This window comes from Chenopodium album, chromosome 27, assembly GCF_948465745.1.
Source record: "Chenopodium album chromosome 27, dcCheAlbu1.1, whole genome shotgun sequence".
In the NCBI taxonomy this organism is placed as follows: Eukaryota; Viridiplantae; Streptophyta; class Magnoliopsida; order Caryophyllales; family Amaranthaceae; genus Chenopodium; species Chenopodium album.
In genome coordinates, this window is record NC_137860.1 from 25,704,330 (window position 1) to 25,729,516 (window position 25,187).

General features: G+C 31.3%; 2 protein-coding genes and 1 pseudogene across 2 annotated transcripts; all 3 read right to left on the reverse strand.

Moving 5' to 3' along the window:
- Window positions 1-1,044: 1,044 nt before the first annotated feature.
- Window positions 1,045-3,107, reverse strand: LOC145619849 (putative indole-3-pyruvate monooxygenase YUCCA5 pseudogene; annotated as a pseudogene).
- Window positions 3,108-7,579: 4,472 nt separating this feature from the next.
- On the reverse strand, window positions 7,580-10,073 carry LOC145619851 (putative F-box/LRR-repeat protein At4g15060). Its single transcript, XM_081674542.1, has 3 exons — window positions 8,694-10,073; window positions 8,033-8,230; window positions 7,580-7,621 (listed from the first exon to the last, which is right to left on the reverse strand). Exons 1-3 carry the CDS (start codon window positions 10,071-10,073, stop codon window positions 7,580-7,582), a joined length of 1,620 nt encoding a protein of 539 aa, XP_081530668.1.
- Window positions 10,074-12,487: 2,414 nt separating this feature from the next.
- On the reverse strand, window positions 12,488-19,604 carry LOC145619852 (sorbitol dehydrogenase-like). Its single transcript, XM_081674543.1, has 4 exons — window positions 19,506-19,604; window positions 13,178-13,315; window positions 12,771-12,838; window positions 12,488-12,680 (listed from the first exon to the last, which is right to left on the reverse strand). The coding sequence occupies exons 1-4, from the start codon at window positions 19,602-19,604 to the stop codon at window positions 12,488-12,490; spliced, it is 498 nt and encodes a 165-aa protein (XP_081530669.1).
- Window positions 19,605-25,187: the final 5,583 nt, after the last annotated feature.

The following is a 25,187-nucleotide window of genomic DNA, read 5'->3' on the forward strand; positions in this document are numbered from 1 at the left end:
CATAGCACACCAAACCATCGAAATTAGACAACCATTATTTCCGAGCCCTTCTCTTGATTTCGATGACCATCACAAGCTATAATTTAAAAACGGAGTCAATATTATGATTTTTGTAATACTCAATAATTAAATATTATAGTACGTGACATCTCTTTTCAAAACCACTTACAAAACCGTATGCAAAGCGCACCAAAAGCAAGAGAACATCCCAAGGCGTAGGAAAAGGCCTTTTATTAGTCAGGATTAGATTTTAAGTCCAGTCCCCGCATTAGTACCTTCAATATAATAATTTATTGGTACTCTTTGGAGCCTGTGGTTATTTAGGAATAACAAGGTTTTAGAGCTGACTACCATTTACTAAACCAATCAACCAACCGGTGTTGGAGACTCATGAAACACATAACATGCACTTTTTATAAATGACGGTCCTACTACAAGATGCTCCCCTTCTTCCAAGTTCCAACATCATTCATGACAGTTTAACCATGCTTAGGTTTTATGCAGTGCAATTAAGTAAATTTTCATTTATAACTGTTCTAGTTACTATTCAAATGGACGGTCCGTGGTTTAGAGAAGATGCACATAAAGCAGAGATGGGTTGGTGTCTTGATAATGCTAACGATTGGAAAATTATTGGTGGTGGCATGTAGTAATTATGGACAATTATGCGCGTTGGCTTTACATTCTAAAGCCTTACCTTGTCTATGCATTACATTCGGCTTTGGATTCGGATTTTCAATCAACAACATATTTTACTCACTTTTATAATTTATTTAAATTAGTCTTCTTATTAGGGTTGATGGTCAAGGTGACATCAATTACTTTTGGCTCATTGAATAAACTATTAGGGGCATCCTTTCAACACTGTAGTATTCACAAGGCGGATAAATAACTGGGAGTTCACCAAATTTAAGCAGAAGCGGATCAACAATTACAATAATAATGCTTTTCTATTCATATGTTATTTTGTTAAACCTTTATAATAAAATTAATAATAAATAAAAAAAATAATGCATGTAATTACATACTCATTATACATTAAAATCATGTAGTGAAAGACCTCCTAAATCGAGGTGCATTTAGTTTCTTTTGCTTAGTTTCTTTTTTCCAAACTTTGCATATATCTTCTGCAATTTTTACGGCATCCAAAGAAGCACCAGCAAGCCCTCTCCTTGTAAATCCAACTGCATAAAGTCCACTCTTTCCTTTCCATGCATTTGGAAATGGAGATTTTGGCATTCCATTCTTATTAAAGAATTCACCATCCTGTCATCCAAATTTTTAGTAACTTTGGTTAGTAAATTAATCAACTTATCACAACTCAAAGAAGAAAAAAAACTAAAAAATTATGATGAAGTAATTAATACTCTCTGCTTAACTAAATATGTGTATTATGGGAACGGTTGTTAAAACGTATTTAATAACACGGAAATTTATGGATGTGCAAGGGGATTAATAATTGAAAAGTACAAAAAGTTGTTTGAATTATGATAGAATTAACTGTATGTTTGGAATACAGGCATATTATTATTTATGGACATCTTATATGTGTATATTTTTCTGATGTATAAATTACATCTAATGGTCAAAGAACAGTGTGTAGACGATGTAAAGTCAAAATAGCTAGGTCAAATGAAATAGAATGGATAAAGTATAACGTCTAACTAACCTGAAGCCAAGAAGGAACATTGCTATGATACCCTGTAGCAAGAATTACAGAATCAACCTCCATTGCAACACCATTAACAAGCTCGACGCTGTTTGCGTAGAAACTCTTGATTCCAGGCACTACTTTGATACCCCCGGATCGAATTTTAGCCAAGGCACCTATGTCTAACACAGGGCTCTTTCCATGCTCGTTCTTTAGCTCAAGTGGTCCGGTTTTAGGCCTTTTGAGCCCGTACTTCTCCACGTTACCAAGTATAAGCCAGGCAAAAAATATCAAAATTTTGTCTACCAACCATAGAGGAATCCATCTCATTAGAAACATTGCGACCTCGAATGTCGATTTTCTCATAATTTCCCTAGGAAGGATATGAATCTGATACAATAAAGTGTGTATAACTTATTAGAAAAATTAATAAAAAAAATAAGGAGTTTAAAGTTAGGAGGCAAAATATTTAACTAAAAATTGACGTATCACTACTTTGAGTTTTTATTTATATAAATGAATGTTATATACTTCTTAATTTCAAAAATAATTGCAACACTTATCTAAAAAATTATCATATTTTTGATAAAAAGTGTTGCAATTTTTTGGTGGAGGAAGTATTATACATTATATAGAGTACTTATTTATAATTTATATGCATCTTTAGTTACTTTAATTATCATGGTACTTTTGTAGTGGAAATGTTAGCTTTTACACCGAAATGTTTATGCTATTAGTAATATGGAACATGGTGGTGGTCGAAAAGTTAGCTTTTACTTACCGAGTTACGGCAGACCATAGAAGGTTTTGCATCATGGTTCGAGAGGTCTAGGGAGACTTCCATGCCCGAGTTTCCGCACCCGACTACTAGTACCTTTTGGCCACGAAACGATTCGCCTGTCTTATACTCGCTCGAGTGGATCACCTTCCCGCCAAAGTGGGCTAGCCCGTCGATGTCGGGGACCACACACTCAGCATTTTCTCCGGTGGCCACCACGAGCCATCGGCACAAGTACTCAACCTCGGGCCCATCTGGACCCTCAGCATGGCCCGTAGTCTTGACCCGCCAAAGCCCGAACGTGTTGTCATACCTGGCAGACTGAACGCTCGTGTTAAATTTGGGGTCGATTTCGAAGTGCTTTGCGTAGGACTCAAGGTAGGTAATAAACTGGCTCTTGGTAGGGTACTCTGGGTAAGACTCAGGAAAGGGCATTTTGGGTAATTGACAAAAATTCTTAGGAAGGTGTAGTTTAACCCTATCATATGTACGTTTTTGCCAAAGAGAAGCAATGCAATCAGCTCTATCTAGGACTACAAAGGGCACCCCTTGCTCTTTTAGACATGCCCCTACGGCTAAACCCGATGGCCCGGCTCCAACAATTACCGGCCCGTTTACCCACTCGCATCGGTGGGCTATGAGATCTTCTCCATTGTGGGAGGATGTTAGCTTAAACATTTTATCAAAATTGGTGGTACCAAACTTAATTAGTTTGTGTGTTTACTTTTCTAGGGAATGATACAGTGTTTAATTTGAGTGTTATTTTTCTTTGTTGTTGCTAAATGTTGTTGCAGTGGTAATTAGATGGATGGAGAAAGCAGTTTATGTTTAGAATTTATATAGTACCAAAAGAAAGGTATAATGCTTGTTACACTAATGATATAGTACAAACTTTACAGTGTATGATAATATGTATGCTTTAGCTTTAATAAAGTGTAATTAACCTTAATAATAGTAGTCAAAAACAAGTCAACAGATCATAGTATCTATAAACATGAAAATAAAGTAGCAGCCACGGCCCTTTATATGGGCTAAACGCTGCAATTAACGACGACCGAAATCTAATGGAGTATTTTAAGCTAATTAATTACTCAGATTCTTCCATAACAAACACAATTCCATTATTGATTAATTATGTATTTAGTGTCAACATTTGTAGCTTCTTCTAGGATGGGACACTCAACTTTAGAATCACTTTTTTCACCTTTTATTTTAACTTCCTTTGTTGTTTACTAATTGTATGAAAGTTCATTTTGGGATGTTTTAATCTTATGCGGAGTATTTCGCATGTGTTAGCTTATGATTCATGCACCATATAACTGGTTACATATATATACTACAAGGTATAATCGTGAAATTTTAATTTAATCTTATACTCCGTATGTGATTGATTCATGCAGCATATAACTGGCGATATATACTGCCACGTATAATTGACACGATGAAATACAAATATACAAAATATATATATATATATATATATATATATATATATATATATATATATATATATATATATATATATATATATATATATATATATATATATATATGCGCGATGATATATACTTTAGCAATACAATAAATCTGTAACGATGTGAAAAATATATATGTATATGAGCAAATTCAAGAAATATACTGCCCTCAATTTTCGTTTTGCGATTTAGGGCGTGTTCACATTTACTTAATTTTAGTTCAGTTCAATTCAGTTCAGCTCTAATTAGTTCAGTTCAATTCAGTTCAGCTCTAATTAGATCAGTTCAATTCAGTTCAGCTCCCAATTTCCTTCTCTTATAAAATATTCATTTCAGCTCAGTTCAGTTCAGTTCAGCTCCAATCAGTTCAGCTCAGTTTAGCTCAGCTCCGCTCCAATCAATTCAGCTCAGTTCAGTAAATGTGCACATGCCCTTATTGCTATGACAAAATTCTGAAAAATGAAGAGAAAATTAAAACGTTAGGCTTGAAGTGATAATAAAATATGTAATTTGTATGATAATTATTTTTGAGATAATTAATCAATTTTTTACGGTAGTGAAGGGATTGAAATAGCTCAGCAAAACATAAAACGCTATCTTAAGGCGGCCATTAATTACAACTTACAAGCAATCTATACTAATATATTAAAAGGCATTAATAAAAACGTCAACGTGTCACGTAAACTCCCCTCATTATGCCACGTCATGCACAAGGTGTTCCTAAGAACGTCCACGCCACGTCATGCACTTATAATTAAAAAAATAATAATAATAAAAAAAAATCTCCACAAGATTTGAACACGCAACCTCTAAATTAAAAACTAATTGTTAAACCACCAATCTAAGTTATTTTTTATGTATTATTTTGAATACAAAATATTAATAGCTAACAAATGACAATTCAATATGAGTAACAAAATTTTTTTTTTTTTTTTTTTTGAAACAATATGAGTAACAAATTTAATTACAAGAAAATTGATTTATAAATTACAATGATCAACCCTATGTAATAACCCCTGACATCGCTCGGGTCCAAAAACTAGTTACATTCAAATCAGAAAAATATATATTCTTGTTGCAGAAGCAAGATTCATAAAATATTAATTTTAAATCTGATCAAACACTAATTTTTAATGTTGAGAGCATCATTATTGATAGTAGGGTGTCACATGGAATCGCCATGGCTCTATCATCCACGCCGCTAAATACCACAAAGATTGGTCGGTATCGATCATAAAGTTGTTGTAAGCTTTTCATTGATACTTCCTTCATATTTGAATGAGTTTATCAGTTAGATCGACCGATAAATGTGTCAAATTGTCAATCCACAATTTTGATGATTAATATTTTTAATGTTTATTAGTAAAATTAACAAAAGTTGGTGTTAATTTGTTATAATAATAATGAGGATGCCCCAGTTTCTCATGATGAGAAACGAATTCGTTTCTCATGGTGGCATTTTTGTGAATAAATCAACAACTTTTTCAACTTTATTCAACTGTGTAGCCCACAATATTGAAAAAGTTGTTGATTTATTCACGAAAATGCCCCCATGAGAAACAAATTTCGTTTCTCACTGAGAGAAATAGGGAATTTCCCAATAATAATATGCATTGTGACTTATCTATCAATACTAATTTTACGTAGTATGGACTTTCATTTATCTTTTATACTTCGTCAAATTTAATTTGTAGGTAACATGAATTACCAAAAAAAAAAAAAAAAAAAAAAAAAAAAAAAAAAAAAAAACGTGGATGTATTTTAAATCCAAGAAACTTGTTTAACCTTCACACCCAAATCATAGAACATTTTGTTCAAACCTGAAAAAAAGAAAAAAGCATGTTCATGTTTGAGATAGAAAATCTGTTTCAACATCATATAACATATATTTCAAACCAAAGAAAATATAAATTTCAAACCTCAAAGAACATAGGTTGTTATTTCAATCGGATGTACCATAGGTCAGGTCTGTTAAACACGAACTTTCCTTTAGATCTTGTATTAGACAGTCCGATAGTAAGAACTTAGAAGCATCTGTTAAAGTTGAACCTCAAAAAGCTTGTATTGTCTTATAAATAAAAGCAGCTTTAGTATTATTGCACCAAATCTCATAACAACCGAATCATTGTGTTACACTAATAAAATATTGTTCTAGAGAGTCATCATCTTTAAATCCTTTTTTCCCTCGCATTACAAAACTCTCTACTGAATGCCTCCAACATTGGATAGAGACTGATCCATAGCAACCACAATATTTTGCATCTAACGGCGTTTGCAATTTATAATTGAACTGAAATGCAACCCAAAAAAATAAATTCGGTTTAAATTAGATAGTTACAAGAAACTCAAAGTTTAACTATTTCATGTACACAACACAAAAATGTACAAAATTAAACCAAAATTATATACAATTTTTTAACACTTCAACTTAACTTTTAACACTATCAAAAAGTCCTATTTAATCACTGTTTACGTACAAGGAAATATGTAGGATTTTTGAGCAGGTGACTTACCATCAATTATTGATCACCATGTCCTACCTACACCATTACTCACACCGCGGCCACCACCCACCAAAAAAGCAAAAAAATACAATAAAAAACCACAACCCCACACCCGTTGCACCCACCATTAACATATGTTACATATTGCAGCATAGAAAAAAAATAAATAAATAAAAATAAAAAAAAATATCCAAATTATGACAGAAAATTTGAAATAAACACATAAAACTTAAGGCACACCTCACAAAATACATCAATCATGGGTCAAATTGGGGGAGGAACAAACATATGATTTTTGTGATTTTGATACATGTTCTTTCCTAAAATACTATAAGCCATTCATTTCCAATTCTCCAAAGTCCAAAACGGTAAAACACAATGCCAAAATACGACAATTATACTTTGACTTCAATTTTACAGCAATTGAACAAAACAACTTCATCCATTCAACAATTCAACCAACAATTTTAAGACAATTTATTTATCAAAATAAGAAAAATAAAATATACTAGAAATAAAAAGTAAAAATAATTTTTTAAAAAAAGGAATGAATAAAAAAGGAAAACAAAACAAAATCTTAGGGGGCATTTAATTCGCAGAATATAAGTACGAATGAATTCCATATTATATGTTTGATTGTCAAAAGTATGAATTTTAAACCCATACCTTAAACCCATGAGGTATGTGGTTTAAAAACCTTTGGGGGAGGAGGTGGGTTTGGCTCTATTCCCTTAGGTATCAAATACATGGAATTAAGGGGATGAAATTTCATTCCAAAATTGAACCAAACACATGGTATTAAGTATCAAGTTTCAACCTAAAATCACCTTAACCCCATTCCCGATTCCAAACTCATACCACTTTGTGAAACAAACGTCACTCCTATATTTTTTTTTTTTGCAATAACCTATAAATTACTTCCACTTCTCAAAATATAAAATAAAAAATTAAAAAATTTCTATAACTTCCGCTTCTACTATTTTTTTTCTTTTTAAATATACATATTAAATATATCGTGTGTATATCTTGTGCCTTAGCACGGTCGCACAAATACACTCTAATAAAAAAAATAAAATCATAAATAAAAAAAATAAAAAAAACCCTCACACCCATCACCCCCCGCCTCTGCCCCCACCCCAATTTCCTTCTTCCTCTTCCTCTACAATCATCATCATCGTCCATCACCATCAATCAACAAATCATCAAGACCATTCTTCATGGTTAATTCAATCCCAATTAACAAAACCACAAAACTTTCAATAGAAAATTAATCTAATTCATTCAATCACAAAACCACAAATCATGGCGGTTTTTTTTTCCTAGATTAAACTTCATTTTTTTTTGCTGCTGAGTCACATGCACCACTGACCCACTGTACACATAGATACATCTGCCAATGTGTGTTAGAGGGCCAACTCAATAGTATAGTTTTATTTTTTTTTCGAATGCAATAGTTACAATCCTATACAATATAAGCTTTGCCTTAATAGAATGGTTTTTTTTTTTTTTTTTTTTTTAAAAAAAAAGGGTCATCTGTATGAAACAAGAATCCATACTATTAAGGCTAACCTTTTCACAGAACCGCAAACAACTATAAAGAAATCATAGAGAAGGTTGCACATACCTTGAAGGATATGCTAGATGAAGGCTCTGAAAATTTGAATTGCATCGTTATTAGTTGAGGAAATAACCAAAGTAAAGCTTCCACATATTTTGCAAGAAATTGAGATGCCCTCTTTTCAACCACTTTGACTTTCAAATGTTTCACTTCATAAAGTGGTGGACAAGAGCTTTGCCTCATTCTCCATAAAAGCATCAAATCCTTTATAAAGAAAGCACATGACAACACAACACGATTATTCTTTTGTTAGAATGAAGACAATTAAAAAAATATCACCAACAATTATACTCATTTTGTGAATAACCACCAACAAATTTTTTTTTTAGTTTTTTTTATCATTTTTTTTACTTCACCACCAACAATTCGTCAAAAACCTTAAAAATTACTACCTGTTTGCCCAACTCCTCTATAGATGTAACGTCAGTGAACCCCACTTTTCAATTTCTCTCCTTTTCCCTTTCTTTGCTCTCGATCCTCACCTATGTTCTTCCCTCTTCTTCCATGTCTCTTCTCTTTAAACCTCATTACAGATCTCTCACCCAATAATAAATATTCAAATCAGACAAGATAAAAAATTATTAAAATAGACCCGATCTCATTTAAAATGAAGATAACATGTCCTAATTAAAACTTAAAAGTACTTGAAAGTGAGACTAGAGATTACCTCAATGTAATATGCTCCAAAGATCAACGATTTGCAATTTCTAATCCTTTTGAACAATTCAAGGAGGTTGACATACTCTGCCCTATGATTTCGTCGATGAGGAATCCAAAGTTCAACCTTCGTAGGAGGGAATGGAGTCATTGACGGGAGGACAATCAAGTTATCGAAGTTGACATGAGTAAAACGATTAAGGTTTGGACAATTGATTTCAACTCTATGCAACATTGTGCACCCTAGTAACACCAAGACTTGAAGATTACTACGCGAAATTTTTATATTTTTCAATAGATCGCAATTCTGTATAGCCAAACGTTTGATGCTTGGAAGTGTCTCTATAAACTTATCGAGACAATCATCATCGATTTGACAACCATCCAAAACTAACGTCGTCAAATTCTTACACTTTCCGACATTAAAAGCGATAATATTTTTGCAAGCTTCCATCTCTAATACCACAAGATTATCCATCGAATTCCCAAATTTTTCTTGCAAATCATAATTGAATAACTTCAATCTATTAAGGGAAATAGACTTCGAAACCAATAACTTCGCTCTTTGATTAATTTTCAAATAATAAAACAATGAGCAAAGACTAGGTAGTAAATCGATTTCAAGACGAATTAAATCTCCGTTATATTCAACCTTGAGTATCTTCAATTTAGGAAGCCCGTAAACTTTGAGTATCGTAAAACCCGAGCATTGATGAAAGCACAAGCTCTCGATACAAGAATTCGAATCAAAAAGATTTTCAAGCACCAAAACGTGTATGTCCACATTATCAAGACTAAGGATTCGAAGACACGAAGGAAGTCTTAACGGACTCGTTAGATTACCGGAGAGCCCAATAGATAAACTTAAACTTGTTAATTCTTGAAGATCCCCTATAGAATCCAAAAACTCGGTATCCTTCTCATTTGTAAAAATCCCAAAATTTAAGGCTAGACGTAATTCCTTCACCTTCAATCGTTTAAAAAACGATAAGATTCGTGGGTAGAATTCCGGTAGTGTACATAAATAAAGATCTACCACTTGTGTAATTTCGTATCGCATACATTTTTCGCTATCTTTTCTATGAATAATTAAACGTTCAAGGAAGTCCAAAAATAACAATATAAAATTTCTTAACTTCTCAGCTTCTCTATTAAGGAAGCTTCTGAACCTTTCTACATGGACAATTTTTTGAAATTCTATTTTCTTAGCAAAGATTGATTTTTCGAACGATAGCGTAACTAAGTTGAGCCAAACATACCTCCAATTCGACGACAAAATACTTATTTTAATTGCTTCTTTGCAGGGCAACAAAGAGAGTATACGTTGCTTTAATTCTTCTGGTAATGTCGAAATTCGATCTCGTTTCGAAAAATTCATTGACATTGCCATTTGTAGGAGACAGAAGATGGCTAACATATAGATTTTGCTTAAACCCTAATGAATTAGTCTCCGAAATTTGTGGTAAATAGTTACGAGTATATTATGTTTATATGTTTCTTATTTATCTTATCTTTTCTCGAGCGTCCGATTTTTTTTTTTTTTTTTTTTTTTTTTTTTTTTTTTTAGAAAAATATCTTTTTGAAATAGTCTTTTTTGGGATGACACACCAGCTTTCCATTCAATATACAAAACTAGGTTTTTGTTCGTCTTCCTTAATACAGTACAGTGATGTCGAATAGACTCTTAATTGTCGGATTGCACACTTGCCACTATACTAAAATCAATCCGTTCCTAAAATTGGGAGAGAAGCTCTAACCACTTGAGCTATTTCTCATTCTTTAGTTCTAACTTTTTCCATTAAAAAAAAAAAATCAAAACAAAAAAAAATTTCCTTTTTTTTTTTTTTTTTTTTGAATGGAAGTTCTAACTATTTTGAGTATACTACGGATTAATATATAAAGTGAGAAGGAAATTTGGGTGATAATTGAATCTATCTCTTTTTATAGTTTTGCTTAGGAAATAGGATTTGATATATTGATTGAATTGTATCTCCTACGTAAAAACACTTAAAATTTATCTATTCCTAACCTACTTAAAATTTATCTATTCCTAACCTACTTAAAATTTATCTACTCCTATTTAAGGAAATCTTTCACAACAATAATAGTTCATACCAATTTGATCATTATATAAAGCCTTTCAAGACGAATTCAATTGTCATAAATTAATACACAAATCTTAATAACATACAATACCATACAATATTACCATAATACCAAACAGAATGTCAAGCCAAGATAGGCACAAAATTGTAGTTATACTTAGAATTATTAATCGTGGGGTTAGAACAATTACCAATGAAGAAATTAGAACAGCCATCAATACCTTTAGGCAGTTGTCGGATAGTGGCGTAGAAACCATTCATCTTATGTTCTTACTTATTTATGGCTTTGACATTTGGGAAGCCATCAATGCCTTTAGACAGGGGTCAGATAGTAGCGTAGAAATCTTTCATCATATATTAAACAACATTATTACTAATGGCTTCTACGACAACGATGGAGTATCAATACACGCACAACGATCAACCAATGAATCGGTTGTAGCTAATTTGAAAAGGGTGAGAGTTGAAGAGTTAGCGGTTGATATGGATGAAGTTTGCTCAATTTGCCTAAATAATTTTGAAAAGAAAGAAGAAGGAAAAGAAGAAGAATTGGTGTGTTTATTACCATGTAAACATGCTTTTCATGACGGTTGTATTGTCAAGTGGCTTAACCTTAATCACTTTTGTCCTTTGTGTCGTTTTGAGTTGCCGGCAGATTGTTTGTAATTGTCTTATATTTTTTTAATACTCATATATTTGTTAGTATGTAATAGTACTTTTTAATAGTAATGAAAGTGCTTGGTTTTCTCCAAGAATTCAAGGTTTAATAATAAGAGTTTATGACTGCACTTATGCTGTTAGGTTTAAGGGCTCGTGGAAGTAGTGCATAAAACAAAACCATAAAACCACAAAAAGTTTATCTTTAGACCTTGTTTAGTTAATCTTATTCTGGCTTTTTAGATCCGAACTTATTGTATCATTAATAATGTGTATATCATAATCATAATATATAATTTTTATAATTATTTTCATTATGAAATTAAAAATATATTGGTATTTTTTATATAAAAAATTATAAGTATTTAGCCAATAAAAACCATACATAAAATCTCATGATAAATTAATTTGATACATTTATCAAAGAATGAAAGATACTGGAACTTAAATAAAGGATGAGGATAGATGGATAAATGCCGACCTAGAAGCAAAGATGTACAGTAAGCAAAACACTTTAAAGTATCACATTAATGAGATTTATTATTTTGTCTTTCTATAAAACTTCTAAACTGAAAAGTGAAAACTATTCTGTAAACAGATTTTCCTTATATTATTATAGTATTTGTATAACTTTTTTTTTTTTTTTTTGAGGGGAAGATTAAAATTCATAAATAATAAGGCATACGGCACTTATATAAAAAATCACAATCGAACATTACTAAGACAATTGAACCAATTACAAGTTCAAAATAAAACAAACTACAATTGCACATGTTAGAAATGCAGAAACTCTATTATTATGCATTTATGCAACCAGCTGCTCAATTAGGTGCTTCAATAGAAGGGTGCAGTGAAAAACACCGTGTAAAGATGTAGCCAATGATGAATGGTTCGAAATGTACGAACTCAAGTCTTGATTGATAGACGAAAAATATTAAGAATGGAAAATTTATTAGTGAAAACTCATTACATTACATCTTAGAGATGTTTGCCCCAGTGAAAATACTAATCATACAAAGCCCTAAAATCTCTTGTCGATCCTCTAAAGGTTAAACATAACCTTAATAGCTTTGCCACCCTTAGAACTAGTCTCGAAAGCCTTCACCACATCTTCTTGAGTGAATCCAAATCGGTGAGTAATCAAAGGCTTCACATCGATCTTCCCAGTGCTTATGAACTCAATACATTGTGGCCATGTATTTTTGTATCGGAATACACCCAACACGTCTACTTCCCTGTGATACATGTGCTTATCAAAATCAATACTCGTATATTTTACCATGTACGACCAATTTTTCTTAAGAAAACTTATAACTGATATTTACCTTGATGCAGCTGGTGTAAGAGGAACAGTCATATTGTAATGACCCATTCCAATTAAGCGAACCTCAAACTTTTATTGTACAACTATTATAAAGATCTCTCAAAGTGATCAAAAGTTACCCTTAAAATGAATAAAAGGTACCCAAATATGTATAAAAGTAACCCAATTCAAATAAAAACAATACGCGTTATTAGTAAAGAATCACATTTTAAATGACTAAAATTCAATTATTAGTGATTGAAAGTAGTTTCCATTACCTTTATAAAAACTTTTCTTGTTCTATATATATAAAAAAATTATTTTATGTTCAAAATTATCCAAAAAGGGCAAAAAGTTACCCCAAATTAACTTAAAGTTACCCTTATACTATTCGATGTACATTAATATTAGTGTAAACCGGATGTATACAAAAGTTTTTGTACCACCATTACGAGTAGCACCGAAAGCAGTTGATACAGTTTTCTCAAAACCAGCACAATCCAAAGTTACATAGATTATATCTTTTCCCATTATTTTCTTTATCTCATCCACTTCTGCTGACACAAACTGCGACAAAAACAGGACTTTACTTATTATAGATATTTGTAGTGCATTATATTAGAATTGTAAACTAAGAGATAATTAATTATTACGTTGGATTAATTTGATTTATATTATTATCTAATACTTATCATTAAAAAAACAGATTTAGATCATATAATTAATTAGTTGTAAATAATATCATAATAACTACATAATTAAGTTTAATTATCATTATTGGATATCTTATTGGTTATCCAATAACCGATCCGAAAATCCGGGTACCCGAAGTCCGTGTACCCGAACTTATCGGTTCCGGTTATGGGTATCACTTTTAGTGATTTTGGTTATTGGGTATCCGAACCGTTAGTTAGTGCTAACGATACCGGTACCCGTCCCATGCTCACCCCTAATTTCTTCTATACAAGGAATAAAAATTTTCTTGAACAAAAATACAAAATCTACTCCACATAATTTTGTTTATTTTATTATCCAATAATTAGATGATCATGATGACATTAAAAAAAATAAAAATAAATAAAAATAAAAAAATAGGGTCACGGTTGTTGATACTATAAATAATTATCATCTATATATTCGATCAAATACAACGAAATACTTAATAACTTGTATTTATATGATAAAAATTGTTATTTAGGGCCTGTTCACATTTACTGAACTGAACTGAATAAAGTTGAAATGAATATTTTATGACGAAATGAATATTTTATGAGAGAAGAAAATTGAGAGCTGAATTGAACTGAACTGAAATTAAGTTGAAGTGAACAGACCTTACTTTTCTCTTATTCATTATATATTAGATGTAAGCCTGTGCAATGCACGGATTTTTATCTAATATTTTTTTTGTATTTCTGTTGATTCTTTTTTTTTTAACTTTACTTTTCCTTTATCTTATAAATCTTTTGTGGTTAATTGGTTGTACATATAAATTAATTTATTAATGCCTATTTATAATAAGTTAAAAACACTATTATTTTTTTTAATCTAATCTTATTTTCTCAAAAAAAAAAAAAAAAATTATCTACTTTGTATAAGGATTATGTTTTTCTAATTGTGACTTTCTTAAAATCATATTATATTTACATACTTTAGATATTAATAATAACAACTATCATAGATAATATAAAAGGATTATATTTGTTTTAATTGTGATTTTCTTTTAAATCATAACAATAATAATCAATATTATCTTTATTTTTTTAAATTTAAATTTATATTCATGATTTTTTTTATAACATGTTTTAATAATATTTTATAAAATTATGATTTAATAAAATCATAAAATTAATCAATTATTTAAATTATCAACCATTATAATTTAACTTCTTTAATCTCAGTCTTCAATAAATTTAAGATAGAACAAATTTCGCTTTAATCAAAGCATAAACGTAATCACCCTGTAATTAAAAAATAAGAATTAAGTTAATTTAATATATTCATAAAATTAATTAATGAAAAACTAAAGAGGCTTATAAAATAAAGTTAATAAATGTAAATAATTTATAAAAATACCTCCTCGTCCAATAACATCATATCCAAACTTATTAAGATATCTTATTTGCGAAAGTTTGGTACGTCAAATAGGCAAGAATTTTGATCGTACTTTGATTTTCCAATCATTTTTGCTTAGATCTGTGTGTAAAACAAAATTTAGTAAACTAAACATAAGCCTATAATCATTAAGTATCCCAAAAAAAAAATTAAGTAATGATTACAGATACTACCTCCGTTTCGCATTATCTGCAACAAAGGGGTATTATTTGTGAGATATAAAATATTCCTTTGTTGCAGATAATGCAAAACGGAGGTAGTATAAATTTAAACGGATTTTTAAAATTAAGATAAGAATTACCTAGCCATTGATTAATTAAAACTGATACAAAATTACTTATACAAAATTCGCTTTATGTGGTTTTGTATTGATACGAAATTTTGTTGGTGTCGTATAAGTGTCAATTTATAATGCTAATACTACAAATTTTAATTTCATTATGATTAAGCTAGGAACCATTTTTTGTTTCTTATCATAAATTCTTTCAAACTTTTATATTTAATGGTATTTTATCATTAAAATTTAATATTATTTATATTAAGCTCTCTCCGTTTTTAAATACTTATTCCATTTCTTCATGCGCGGAGTTTTAGGAGATTTTGGAGAAAGTTATAATATATGGAGGTAGTGGGGTTGGTGGAAGAATAAAAAATTATAGAAGACAAAAGTAGTGGTAAGAATTGGAGGAGAGAGAATATATGTTGGGACCATTAGGTGAGAGAAATAATTAAATAATGTAAAAGCTTTTTAAATAAGGAAATGAAACAAGTATTTAAAAACGGCTGCAAATGGAAAGTGGAGCAAATATTTTTTAAAAAAAGGGAGTAATCATATAATAATATGTTTTACTGTATTTTTTTTTTTTTATAAATTATCATATAATTTTTTTTTTCTGTAAATTGTCATGCTTTAAATTGATAAATCAAACGGTTTATTTTAATTTTAATTTTTTTATTTGTAATTTATCATATGCGTTTTTTGTTAAAATTATCATATAATTTTTTTTTTTGTAATAGTAGTTGTTTTCAAAACAAGTGCTTTAATTGGTAGTTCTTGACAAAATTTCCTTTTTTTTTAATTAATTTGTTAAATTTATTTTATTCTACGTAATTAATTAAATTTATTTTAAAATTCCGTATTTTTTAATTTAATCTTTAAATATACAATTATTAGGCTAAAAAAACATTTTATATATAATAAGAAGTTTTTAAAATTTGTTACTTGCTACTAAATATACCAATAATATACATATTACATTTAATCTTCTAGCGCCCACAACAAAAATTCCCTACCATTATAAAAAAAAGCAATTAAATTTGCAAACTGTAATAATTTAAATTAAAAATGAATAACTAACAAAAGATATATTTAATACCACAAGAATAGTTGAGCTGACTTCAACAATTAAGATTTAAAGAAAAAGTTCACTTGTTCCCGTTATCAAAATCAGCATAGTAACAGATAAAGAGCTTGCTGAGTGGTTTTTTTCGGTGGATAAAAAATTCAAATTTTTTTTTCTGTAAAACAACAATAAAAGTAAATAATTTGATATTAAAATTATCAATATAAAGGTATGAAAATTATTGTTCAAGTATTGAAAAGATCTTTATGCTAATGTATATTCTAGATAGGAATATTTTTTTAGAAATTTTGGTGGTTTGTGATTATTTAAGGAACATGAATTCTGACAAGTATTATAATTTCCGAAAAAATAGATGAAGTGATGGCTGATTTTAAAAAAATAACAGCTAATAAATAAATTATTTTTCTTCAGTTTTTTAGTAGTTGATAATATTAACCGTCAAATTAATAAATGGTTATGATATATCTTTTAGATTTTTTTTTGAAGGAAATATATCTTTTAGATTAATGGTATCAATCAAATCGATTTCTTATGATGACCACAATTTTATTGTAGCTATTCTAAAACTATCCGATAAATAACTAGAAAAAAACAAACTTCTTGTACTGTAAACTTGTTAGATGGAAAATATTTAATTTAAAAGTAGAAACATGGAAATAAATAAATGTAAGAAGGTGTAACTTAGACCTTTAAAGAAGTTACAATACAAAATAAGTAAAAATAATTTTATTTAATAAAAAATAATTCTAGTTAATCAACAATAATTTCATTTCAATAAAATTTACTTTAATTCAATAAAAATAATTAAATTCTTTAAAAAATAATTTGAACTCAGTAAAAATAAGGTGAAGTGGACAGAGTCTAATCTTTAATTTAACAGTACAAACTTTGATTAAATAATGTACTTTTAACTTAGCATTGTATTGTCCTTGTAAAGTTGTAATTCAAATTAAAACTTGAGTAATAATATTCGACTTACTAAAATAATAATAAAATAAAAATTAACGTTGTCAATGATTTTCTCCACTAATCACACTATTGAAAAACTCTTCTATAGAATTATTATCTTGAAATAGACACTACACCAAAAACTAGATTAGAGATCGCAAAATATAGAACGGTTACCAAAGGCAGGCGTTCTCCAGAAGAATATAGAATGTCCATCTAAGTTAACCGTTCTATTTGATTTATTTATTATATTTATTAAATTGTAAATTTATTTTATAGAACGCATTTCTTAGTTAACCGTTCTATCTGATAAATCCAAATATTTTACAATTACAATATAGATCGCTCCTCTTAGTTAACCGTTCTATATGCTTAATATTATTTTTTAAAAAATAAAAAAGAATAATCTAACATATGAAAAGCCCAAAATTCTAACCCTAACTCCTCTTTCTTCTTATAGCCGTCAACCTATCATTCTTCATCCATAAGTTCCCCTCTTCTTTCACTTCTTTCCTCCTCTAAAACTTTAACTCCTTTTCAAAAAAAAAAAAAAAAAAAAAAACCTCTAACTCCTTTCTCTTCTACCTTCATCCTTCAATGGCGCCTAAAAACTCCAAGCTGACATCCGATCGATTGACCTCCTCACTGTCGTCGTCTTCCTTTGTTTACAAGTGTACTGTCCAATCCATATCGTCGCATCGCCGCTAATGTTATGAAGAACAACGAGCCTTGTTTTCCAACCCCAACTTCGATATAGTTGCTGCGCGAAAGTCTAGTATGAAAGATCGAACCATTGAATCTCTGTTGTGCTCTGTTCATGGTCGCAAGTTGTTTAATTCTCAGTTGTTAATTTTTATCTATAACTTTTATCAATTGATTTTAATGTTATGATTTGTTAAATTCTGATTTTTCATCTATGATTTTGGGTGTTTGGTGCGGCTTCACTATTTGCGTGAACTATTCGTGGTGGAGCTTCAATGGTTGAGGTTGGTGGAGGCGCTACGGTGGTTGAGGTTGGTTGAACGTGCTCCGGTTGTTGAGGCTAGTGAAAGCGCAACCTGCATTTGTACATTGAATATGATAATAAAGTTTGTTTATTATTTTCCTTAAATGGTGCCTAAAATTGATTTGTTTATTTTTTTTAGGGGAAGCACCGAAACAATACTAGTACATTGATAGTTATTATTTTTTTTTTAGGGGAAACAATACTAGTACTTGAGGTGTAAATTTTTTTTTTAGGCATGAGATGTAATTAATTGAATAAGATAATAAAGTTTGTTTTAATTTGGCATTTGATTTCAACTTTTACAACTTCAATTCAATTTGATTTATTGATTACTAATGTATATTAGTATATATGCAATCTCCTAAAATTTATAATTTTTTTAAAAAAAAAATATAACAAAGAGAACTGTTATCAGTGTTAACCGTTCTCTTTTATTTATTTTTTATAAGCATAAAAAACAGGATAGAGAACGGTTATGTCTTGCATATAGAACGCCTCTTGTACCCGTTCTCTTTTCCCTTGCATATAGAACGCCTCCTATACCTGTTCTGTAAACTTTACACATCGCTTAGCAGAAGATCGCCTCTAAGGCGTTCTATAAGGCCTATTTCAACGGTTCTCTATTCCATTTTTTGTAGTAGTGAGATTCTTTTCAATCACAAAATCCGTAACCGAATGTCTCCAACAGTCAATAGGAAGAAATGCATAGCAACCACACTTCTTATTAGTTGGTTCCTTGTATCAAAATTGAATGTGTACCTGCAAGGATTAACAAATATAATTGACATAAAACAAATACGAATACAATTGTCACAATCTTATATGACATTGATTCATTAGTGCCACGTAAAATGTACTCATATTAACATAAATCAAATATTTTATTCTATGTAATTTGTTAAATTTATTTTAAAGTTTCGTAATTTTTCATTTAATCTTTAAATATACAATTACTAGATGTAAGCTCGTGCGATGCATGTTTCCAGTAAATCATGTTTGATGAAAAAAAAAATTTGTGTCTAAACTTGCTAGATGGAAAATAGTTAATTAAGAAATAGAAACATACCCTAGAAGTATTAAATTGAAGCGTCTTTAATCGTGGACATAACCAAACTAAAACTTCAACTATTTTTCCAAGTAGATCTGAGTTAAAATAGTAACATGATATTTCCAAATGCTTGACTTCATAGAGCGGTGAGGAATTTGGTTGTCTCAATTTAAGTAACTTAATCACATCCTAAGCATTAAAAAAAATTAAAAATATATTAAAAAAAAATATATTCACGTCTTAGAATGTAAATTGTTGATGAAAATCGTAGTAACGTACCTTCAAATCCTTGAGTGCCAAAGATAAATGTTTGGAATTACCGATCTTGTCTAGAATTGCCAAAAATTTATCGTGTTCTACCGTTTCTTGGTTACACATGATGTAGGATGATAATCCTACGATATGTCAACGATGTTGACTATTAGAAAACAGAGGAAAGAGATAAAAGTAGAGAGAGAAAAGAAGAGAGAAACTAGAGAGAAGGAAAAGGATTCTATTCCAATATTTGATTGAATGAAATAGAAAGAACAAGATTAGCTTATATAGCTTGCTAATCGATTATACCCAGCTAACTAACTACTAACAACCATAACAGAAAGTTAGTTATAAAAAACAAATATGAAAAGACTATTCTGCCCCTAACATACTTTCCCCCATCAAAAAGAGGCTTGTCCTCAAGACTCAGGCAGCACAAAATCTAGGTATCTTTGTTCAAATTCAATGGCTGACTCCCAAGTAGCTTCATGATCAGGAAAACCATCCCAATGTACCAAGTATTGAATGACAACTTGATTTTGATGCTTCACCATCCTTGTAGCCAAAATAGCAGCAGGTTTAGGGAGCACAGAATCATGTAGCCCTTGAAACCAAGGTGGAATATGTGCAGCTATAGGCAAAGTTCTATGAAATTTCTTCAACTGTGAGACATGAAAGACATCATGCACTTGAGCATCATCTGGCAGAGATAGTTTGTATGCAACTTTCCCCACCTTAGCAGCAACTTGAAAAGGACCAAAATACTTATAAGCTAATTTCTGGTTACTTCTTCTGACTACAGTCTGCTATCTGTAATCTTGCAGCTTCAGCCAAACCCATTCTCCAACTGAAAATTCTCTGTCTGTCCTGTGCTTATCAGTCTGAGACTTCATTTTAGATTGAGCCCTTCTTAGATGAAACTTGAGAGTATCAATCATAGCTTCCCTTTTTAACAAGCTCCTGTCAACAACCTCATTGATTGATTCTCCAGCCAAATATGGCAAATGTAAAGGAGGTGGCTGATTATATACAACCTCATAAGGAGTTAACTGAATAGAAGTGTGGAAATGAGTGTTGTACCACCACTCAGCTAAGGGTAACCACAAGCTCCACTCCTTAGGATTTTCTCCACACATACACCTCAAATAAGTCTCCAAACACCTGTTAACCACTTCTGTCTGCCCATCTATTTGAGGGTGATAAGCAGAAGATAACAAGAATTCTGTCCCATAAAGAGAAAATAATCCCTTCCAGAAATTGCTCAAAAAGACAGAATCTCTATCACTAACTATACTCCTTGGCCAACCATGTAACTTGAATACATTATCAAGATAAGCCTGTGCCACTTGAACAGCAGTAAAAGGGTGTGATAAAGCTATAAAATGGGCATATTTACTAAGTCTGTCAACCACCACAAATATCACTGTTTTCCCTACAGATTTAGGCAAACCTGTAATAAAATCCATGGAAATATCATACCAAACTTCCTCTGGAATTGGCAAAGGTTGTAACAACCCTAGGCTAGCATCATTATCATATTTAGAAGCTTGGCAAACTTGACAACTTCTTACAAACTGTCTAACATGTTTTGTCATACCCTTCCAGTGAAATAAACATTTCAGCCTTTTAACAGTCAATTCCCTGCCAGAATGACCACCTTCAGGAGAGGAATGTTGCCAGTTAATCAATTTCAGTCTCAGCTGTTCATCTGGCCCCATAACTATTCTGTTTTTCTTCCTTAATAATCCATTCTTAAGTGAAAACCCAGCAAAAATTTCCATATCCTGTAATTCCTCAATTATTTCAATCAAGTTAAAATCCAAATGATAACTTGACTTGATCTGAGAGACAAGATCAGTAGAGATTACTGAAATAGCCATCAAAATCATATCAGACCCTTGTTTCCTTGATAAAGCATCTGCTGCTAAATTCTCCTGACCACTCCTGTACTGGATTTCATAATCGAATCCCATCAACTTGGATAGCCAAAACTGCTGAAATGGTGTAGAAATCTTCTGTTCTAAAAGCCATTTAAGACTCTTCTGATCAGTTTTGATAAAAAAATGATTACCAGTTAAATATTGTTCCCACTTCTGCACTGCAAAAATAATAGCCAGCAGCTCTTTCTCATATACTGACAATTTCTGACCCTTTGGCCCCAAAGTTTTGCTAATATAAGCCAAGGGATGCCCTTCCTGAACCAAAACAACACCAATACCCAACTGAGAAACATCTGTCTCAACTATAAATTGCTTTGTAAAATCAGGGACTGCTAATACAGGAGAAGAAACTAATGCCAATTTCAGACTCTCAAAATCTTGTTGAGCTGAAGAATTCCAAGAGAAAGACCCCTTTTTAAGTAACTCATTTAATGGCCTGCAGATCACAGCATAATTCTTCACAAACTTTCTATAATAACCAGATAACCCCAAAAAACTTCTCAATTCTTTAACTGACTTAGGTACTGGCCATTTAGAAACAGCCTCAATCTTTTTAGGATCTGTTTCTACTCCTTTTGCAGAAATAAAATGATCCAGGTATTCAACCTTTTCCATTGCAAAAGAACACTTGCTTTCTTTTGCAAACATTTTATGTTGTCTCATTAAACTGAAAACTTCAGACAAATTCTCCCAATGATCACTCATACTGCTGCTATAAACTAATATATCATCAAAAAATATCAACACACATTTCCTCAACAATGGTTTAAAAACCTGATTCATCCAGTTCTGGAAAGATGCAGGAGCATTAGTCAGCCCAAAAGGCATAACCAGAAATTCAAAATGCCCAGTATGTGTCTTGAATTCTGTCTTGTATATATCATCTGGATGCACCCTAAGCTGATGATAACCAGACCTTAAATCCAGTTTAGTGAACACTTTTGCACCAGCAAGCTCATTAATCAATTCTTCCACAACTGGAATTGGAAATTTATCCTTGATAGTTCTCTTGTTTAGCTCCCTGTAGTCCACACATAGCCTCCATGTTCCATATTTCTTACCCACCAACACCATAGGTGAAGCAAAAGGACTTGAGCTGTTTTGAACTATCCCTCTATCAACCATTTCCTGAATAAGCTGCTCAATCACATCTCTTTGTTTTAATGGATACCTATAAGGCCTTATATTAACAGGACTAGCATTAGGAACTAGAGGAGTCTTATGGTCAAAGACACCTCTAAGGGGTGGCAGCTCTGTAGGATCAGCAAAAATATCACTGAACTGATCCTTAAGATCTTGTAACTCAGAAACTGAACTGCAGTCAAGCTCATTAGAAGACAGAATGCATTCTGATTCCAAAGAACCTATATCCATATCCACCACTTGTAACAAACACAGATGAGCTGCATTAGCTAAGACCTTAGCATCAGGTTTTCCATCAACTACCTGCACTTTCTTAGGTGGAATCCCTTTCAAAGAAAACACCTCTCCATCCAAATCAATTCTTGTTCGTGTTACTCCTGAACGAATTTGCAGTGGAGAAGAGTTTAGGGCATGGGTTTTGACTGGAAACGAGGCTATTATAGAGACAAAGATACCATTGATTAAGGGATTGAAAAATGTTGTCCATGATAATGATGAAGGTAAATATTTGGAGATGGAGAATATGTGTAGTATATGTCTACAAAAATTTAAATTTGTGGACACAAAAGAGGAAGAAGATTGATAAACGCGGGCCTGGGCCGCACCCACAAACTAAGAGAGAGTCCACTTCACAAGATCAAAGGAGGTTCCATCCCAAAACCATATGACAATAGGAGGAGTAACCCCTTAGCCTTGTAAAGTGTTTAATTATCTCTTCTTCAACCAATGTGGGATACTTACATGTGGTGACACTTGAGAGGTTTATTCTTCAACACTCCCCCTCATACCCAGACCATTAGAGGTCCCATACCGTGGGCCTGGCTCTGATACCATGATAAACGCTGGCCTGGGCCGCACCCGCAAACTAAGAGAGAGTCCACTTCACAAGATCAAAGGAGGTTTCATCCCAAAACCATATGGCAATAGGAGGAGTAGCCCCTTAGCCTTGTAAAGTGTTTAATTCTCTCTTCTTCAACCAATGTGGGACATTTACATGTGGTGACACTTGAGAGGTTTATTCTTCAACAAAGATGCAAAGATCGATACAACTGCTACAACTATTGTTGATGCTTATGTTGTCTTGCAACAAAGTCGCTTGTGAAGTAGCATTGCGAACATGTGTTTCATGAGCCTTGTATCGTAAGATGGCTGCATAAGAATCCTATTTGCCCCTATTGTCGTTATGAGTTGCCGTAGTTGGTTTGAAGAACGAAAGAAGAATTATTGATTTACATATCGAATTTATTATTTGTTGTTCAAATAAACTAGTATTTAGGGAAAATTCCATATATCAGCTTATAGAACTTGATTTAATGCAATAAGTAATAATGTGATAAATGTTTTCATATTTGTGATGGTTTTTGCTTTTTATTTTTTTAATAAAAGCTTCTTTTATTGTCAATAGCACGATATAACTACAAGGTTTTACGGGAAAATTTTCATTAATTGCCACTTACTTTTTACTTTTATTAGTGGTAACTTCAAGCTTCTACATGTTATCAAACGTGATATGAATGACACTTTTTGTTAAGAGTTTAGCAATAAGGATCTACCTCCTCGTTTAATTTGTCTAATACGCTTTAACATTTTCACACTATCCAAACAATCCCCACTTCTACCACCTTTTTTTTTCTCTCTCATCCTTCACCTCATTTTCTTGTCTCTCTCTCCCTTCTTTCAAAAATATAACTCAATTCGTAGATCTAACACAAACCTAATAATAATCTTTCTAGCCTACCCATTTATTTTTCAAAATAAGGGTTTTTCAAACAAAAATTAAGATATTTAAGGAACATTTGCGGTTTTAATTTCTAGTTTTGGATATCATATCACAACTTTATATTGGTATAAAACTAAATGAGATTGGAGATGAATTTTGTAATTTTTGTTCATGAACTCAACAATACATTTTAAATATGTCTTTGGTTTTAACAACGTGTTTTTATTCTAGAGTCAATGTTACTCAAGAATATTTTTTTTTTAAACAGAAAGATTAAATTAGGATATTATTTCCGTCGCTCATCTTTGCAACTCCAAATCTTTTTAACCCATGTTCCTACAAGGATGAGCCAAGCAAAAACCTTCTTTCAAAACTCCTCTACCAATAGTTGATAGGCTAAAGTCGTATCACCAAATAATAAAAGGTAACTTAAAATCCACTCGCTAAATTAGTGAGAGAAATATGGTCAAATCCGCACGGAGAAAGCTATTCTATTACGGTTGGTTAATAGGATTTAGATTATGTAAAAGGGGATTTTGTTTGAGATGAAATGCTAACAGCAATTAGACACTAATACGAATAAAATCAAATAATGAAAAGGCTAGGACTTAGGTTCACTAATCACTATGAATAGAAATCAGGTTTTGAACAAGCTAAGAATCACATAAACATGAATATGGTTGTACTATCTAGATTGATAAGTTCTCTCGATAACATGCCAACGACAATGTGTTGCAACTTGCAAGTATATGAGTTGGAGGATTAAAAGTACTCCTTTTTTAAAAAATAAAAATAAAAATAAAAATGTAACACTCTAATAAGCCTTTAATACTGTGTATGAGGGTTTTGTTGGTGAATTATTAATCTGTAAACCTTATAAAAGCAGGAAGTTGGGAGCACTGT

Excerpts from the sequence above, each read along its gene's own strand:
- LOC145619851 (XM_081674542.1), bottom strand. The coding sequence starts at position 10,073 with ATGGCAATGTCAATGAATTTTTCGAAACGAGATCGAATTTCGACATTA. Across the intron at positions 8,231-8,693 it reads TTGGAGCATATTACATTGAG|GATTTGATGCTTTTATGGAG; the intron begins GTAATCTCTAGT and ends TTCTTTATAAAG. Across the intron at positions 7,622-8,032 it reads CATCTAGCATATCCTTCAAG|AATGGTCTTGATGATTTGTT; the intron begins GTATGTGCAACC and ends TTAACCATGAAG.
- LOC145619852 (XM_081674543.1), bottom strand. The coding sequence starts at position 19,604 with ATGTGTAACCAAGAAACGGTAGAACACGATAAATTTTTGGCAATTCTA. Across the intron at positions 12,839-13,177 it reads ATGGTGGTACAAAAACTTTT|TTTGAGGTTCGCTTAATTGG; the intron begins GTATACATCCGG and ends GTACAATAAAAG. Across the intron at positions 12,681-12,770 it reads CTTACACCAGCTGCATCAAG|GGAAGTAGACGTGTTGGGTG; the intron begins GTAAATATCAGT and ends CATGTATCACAG.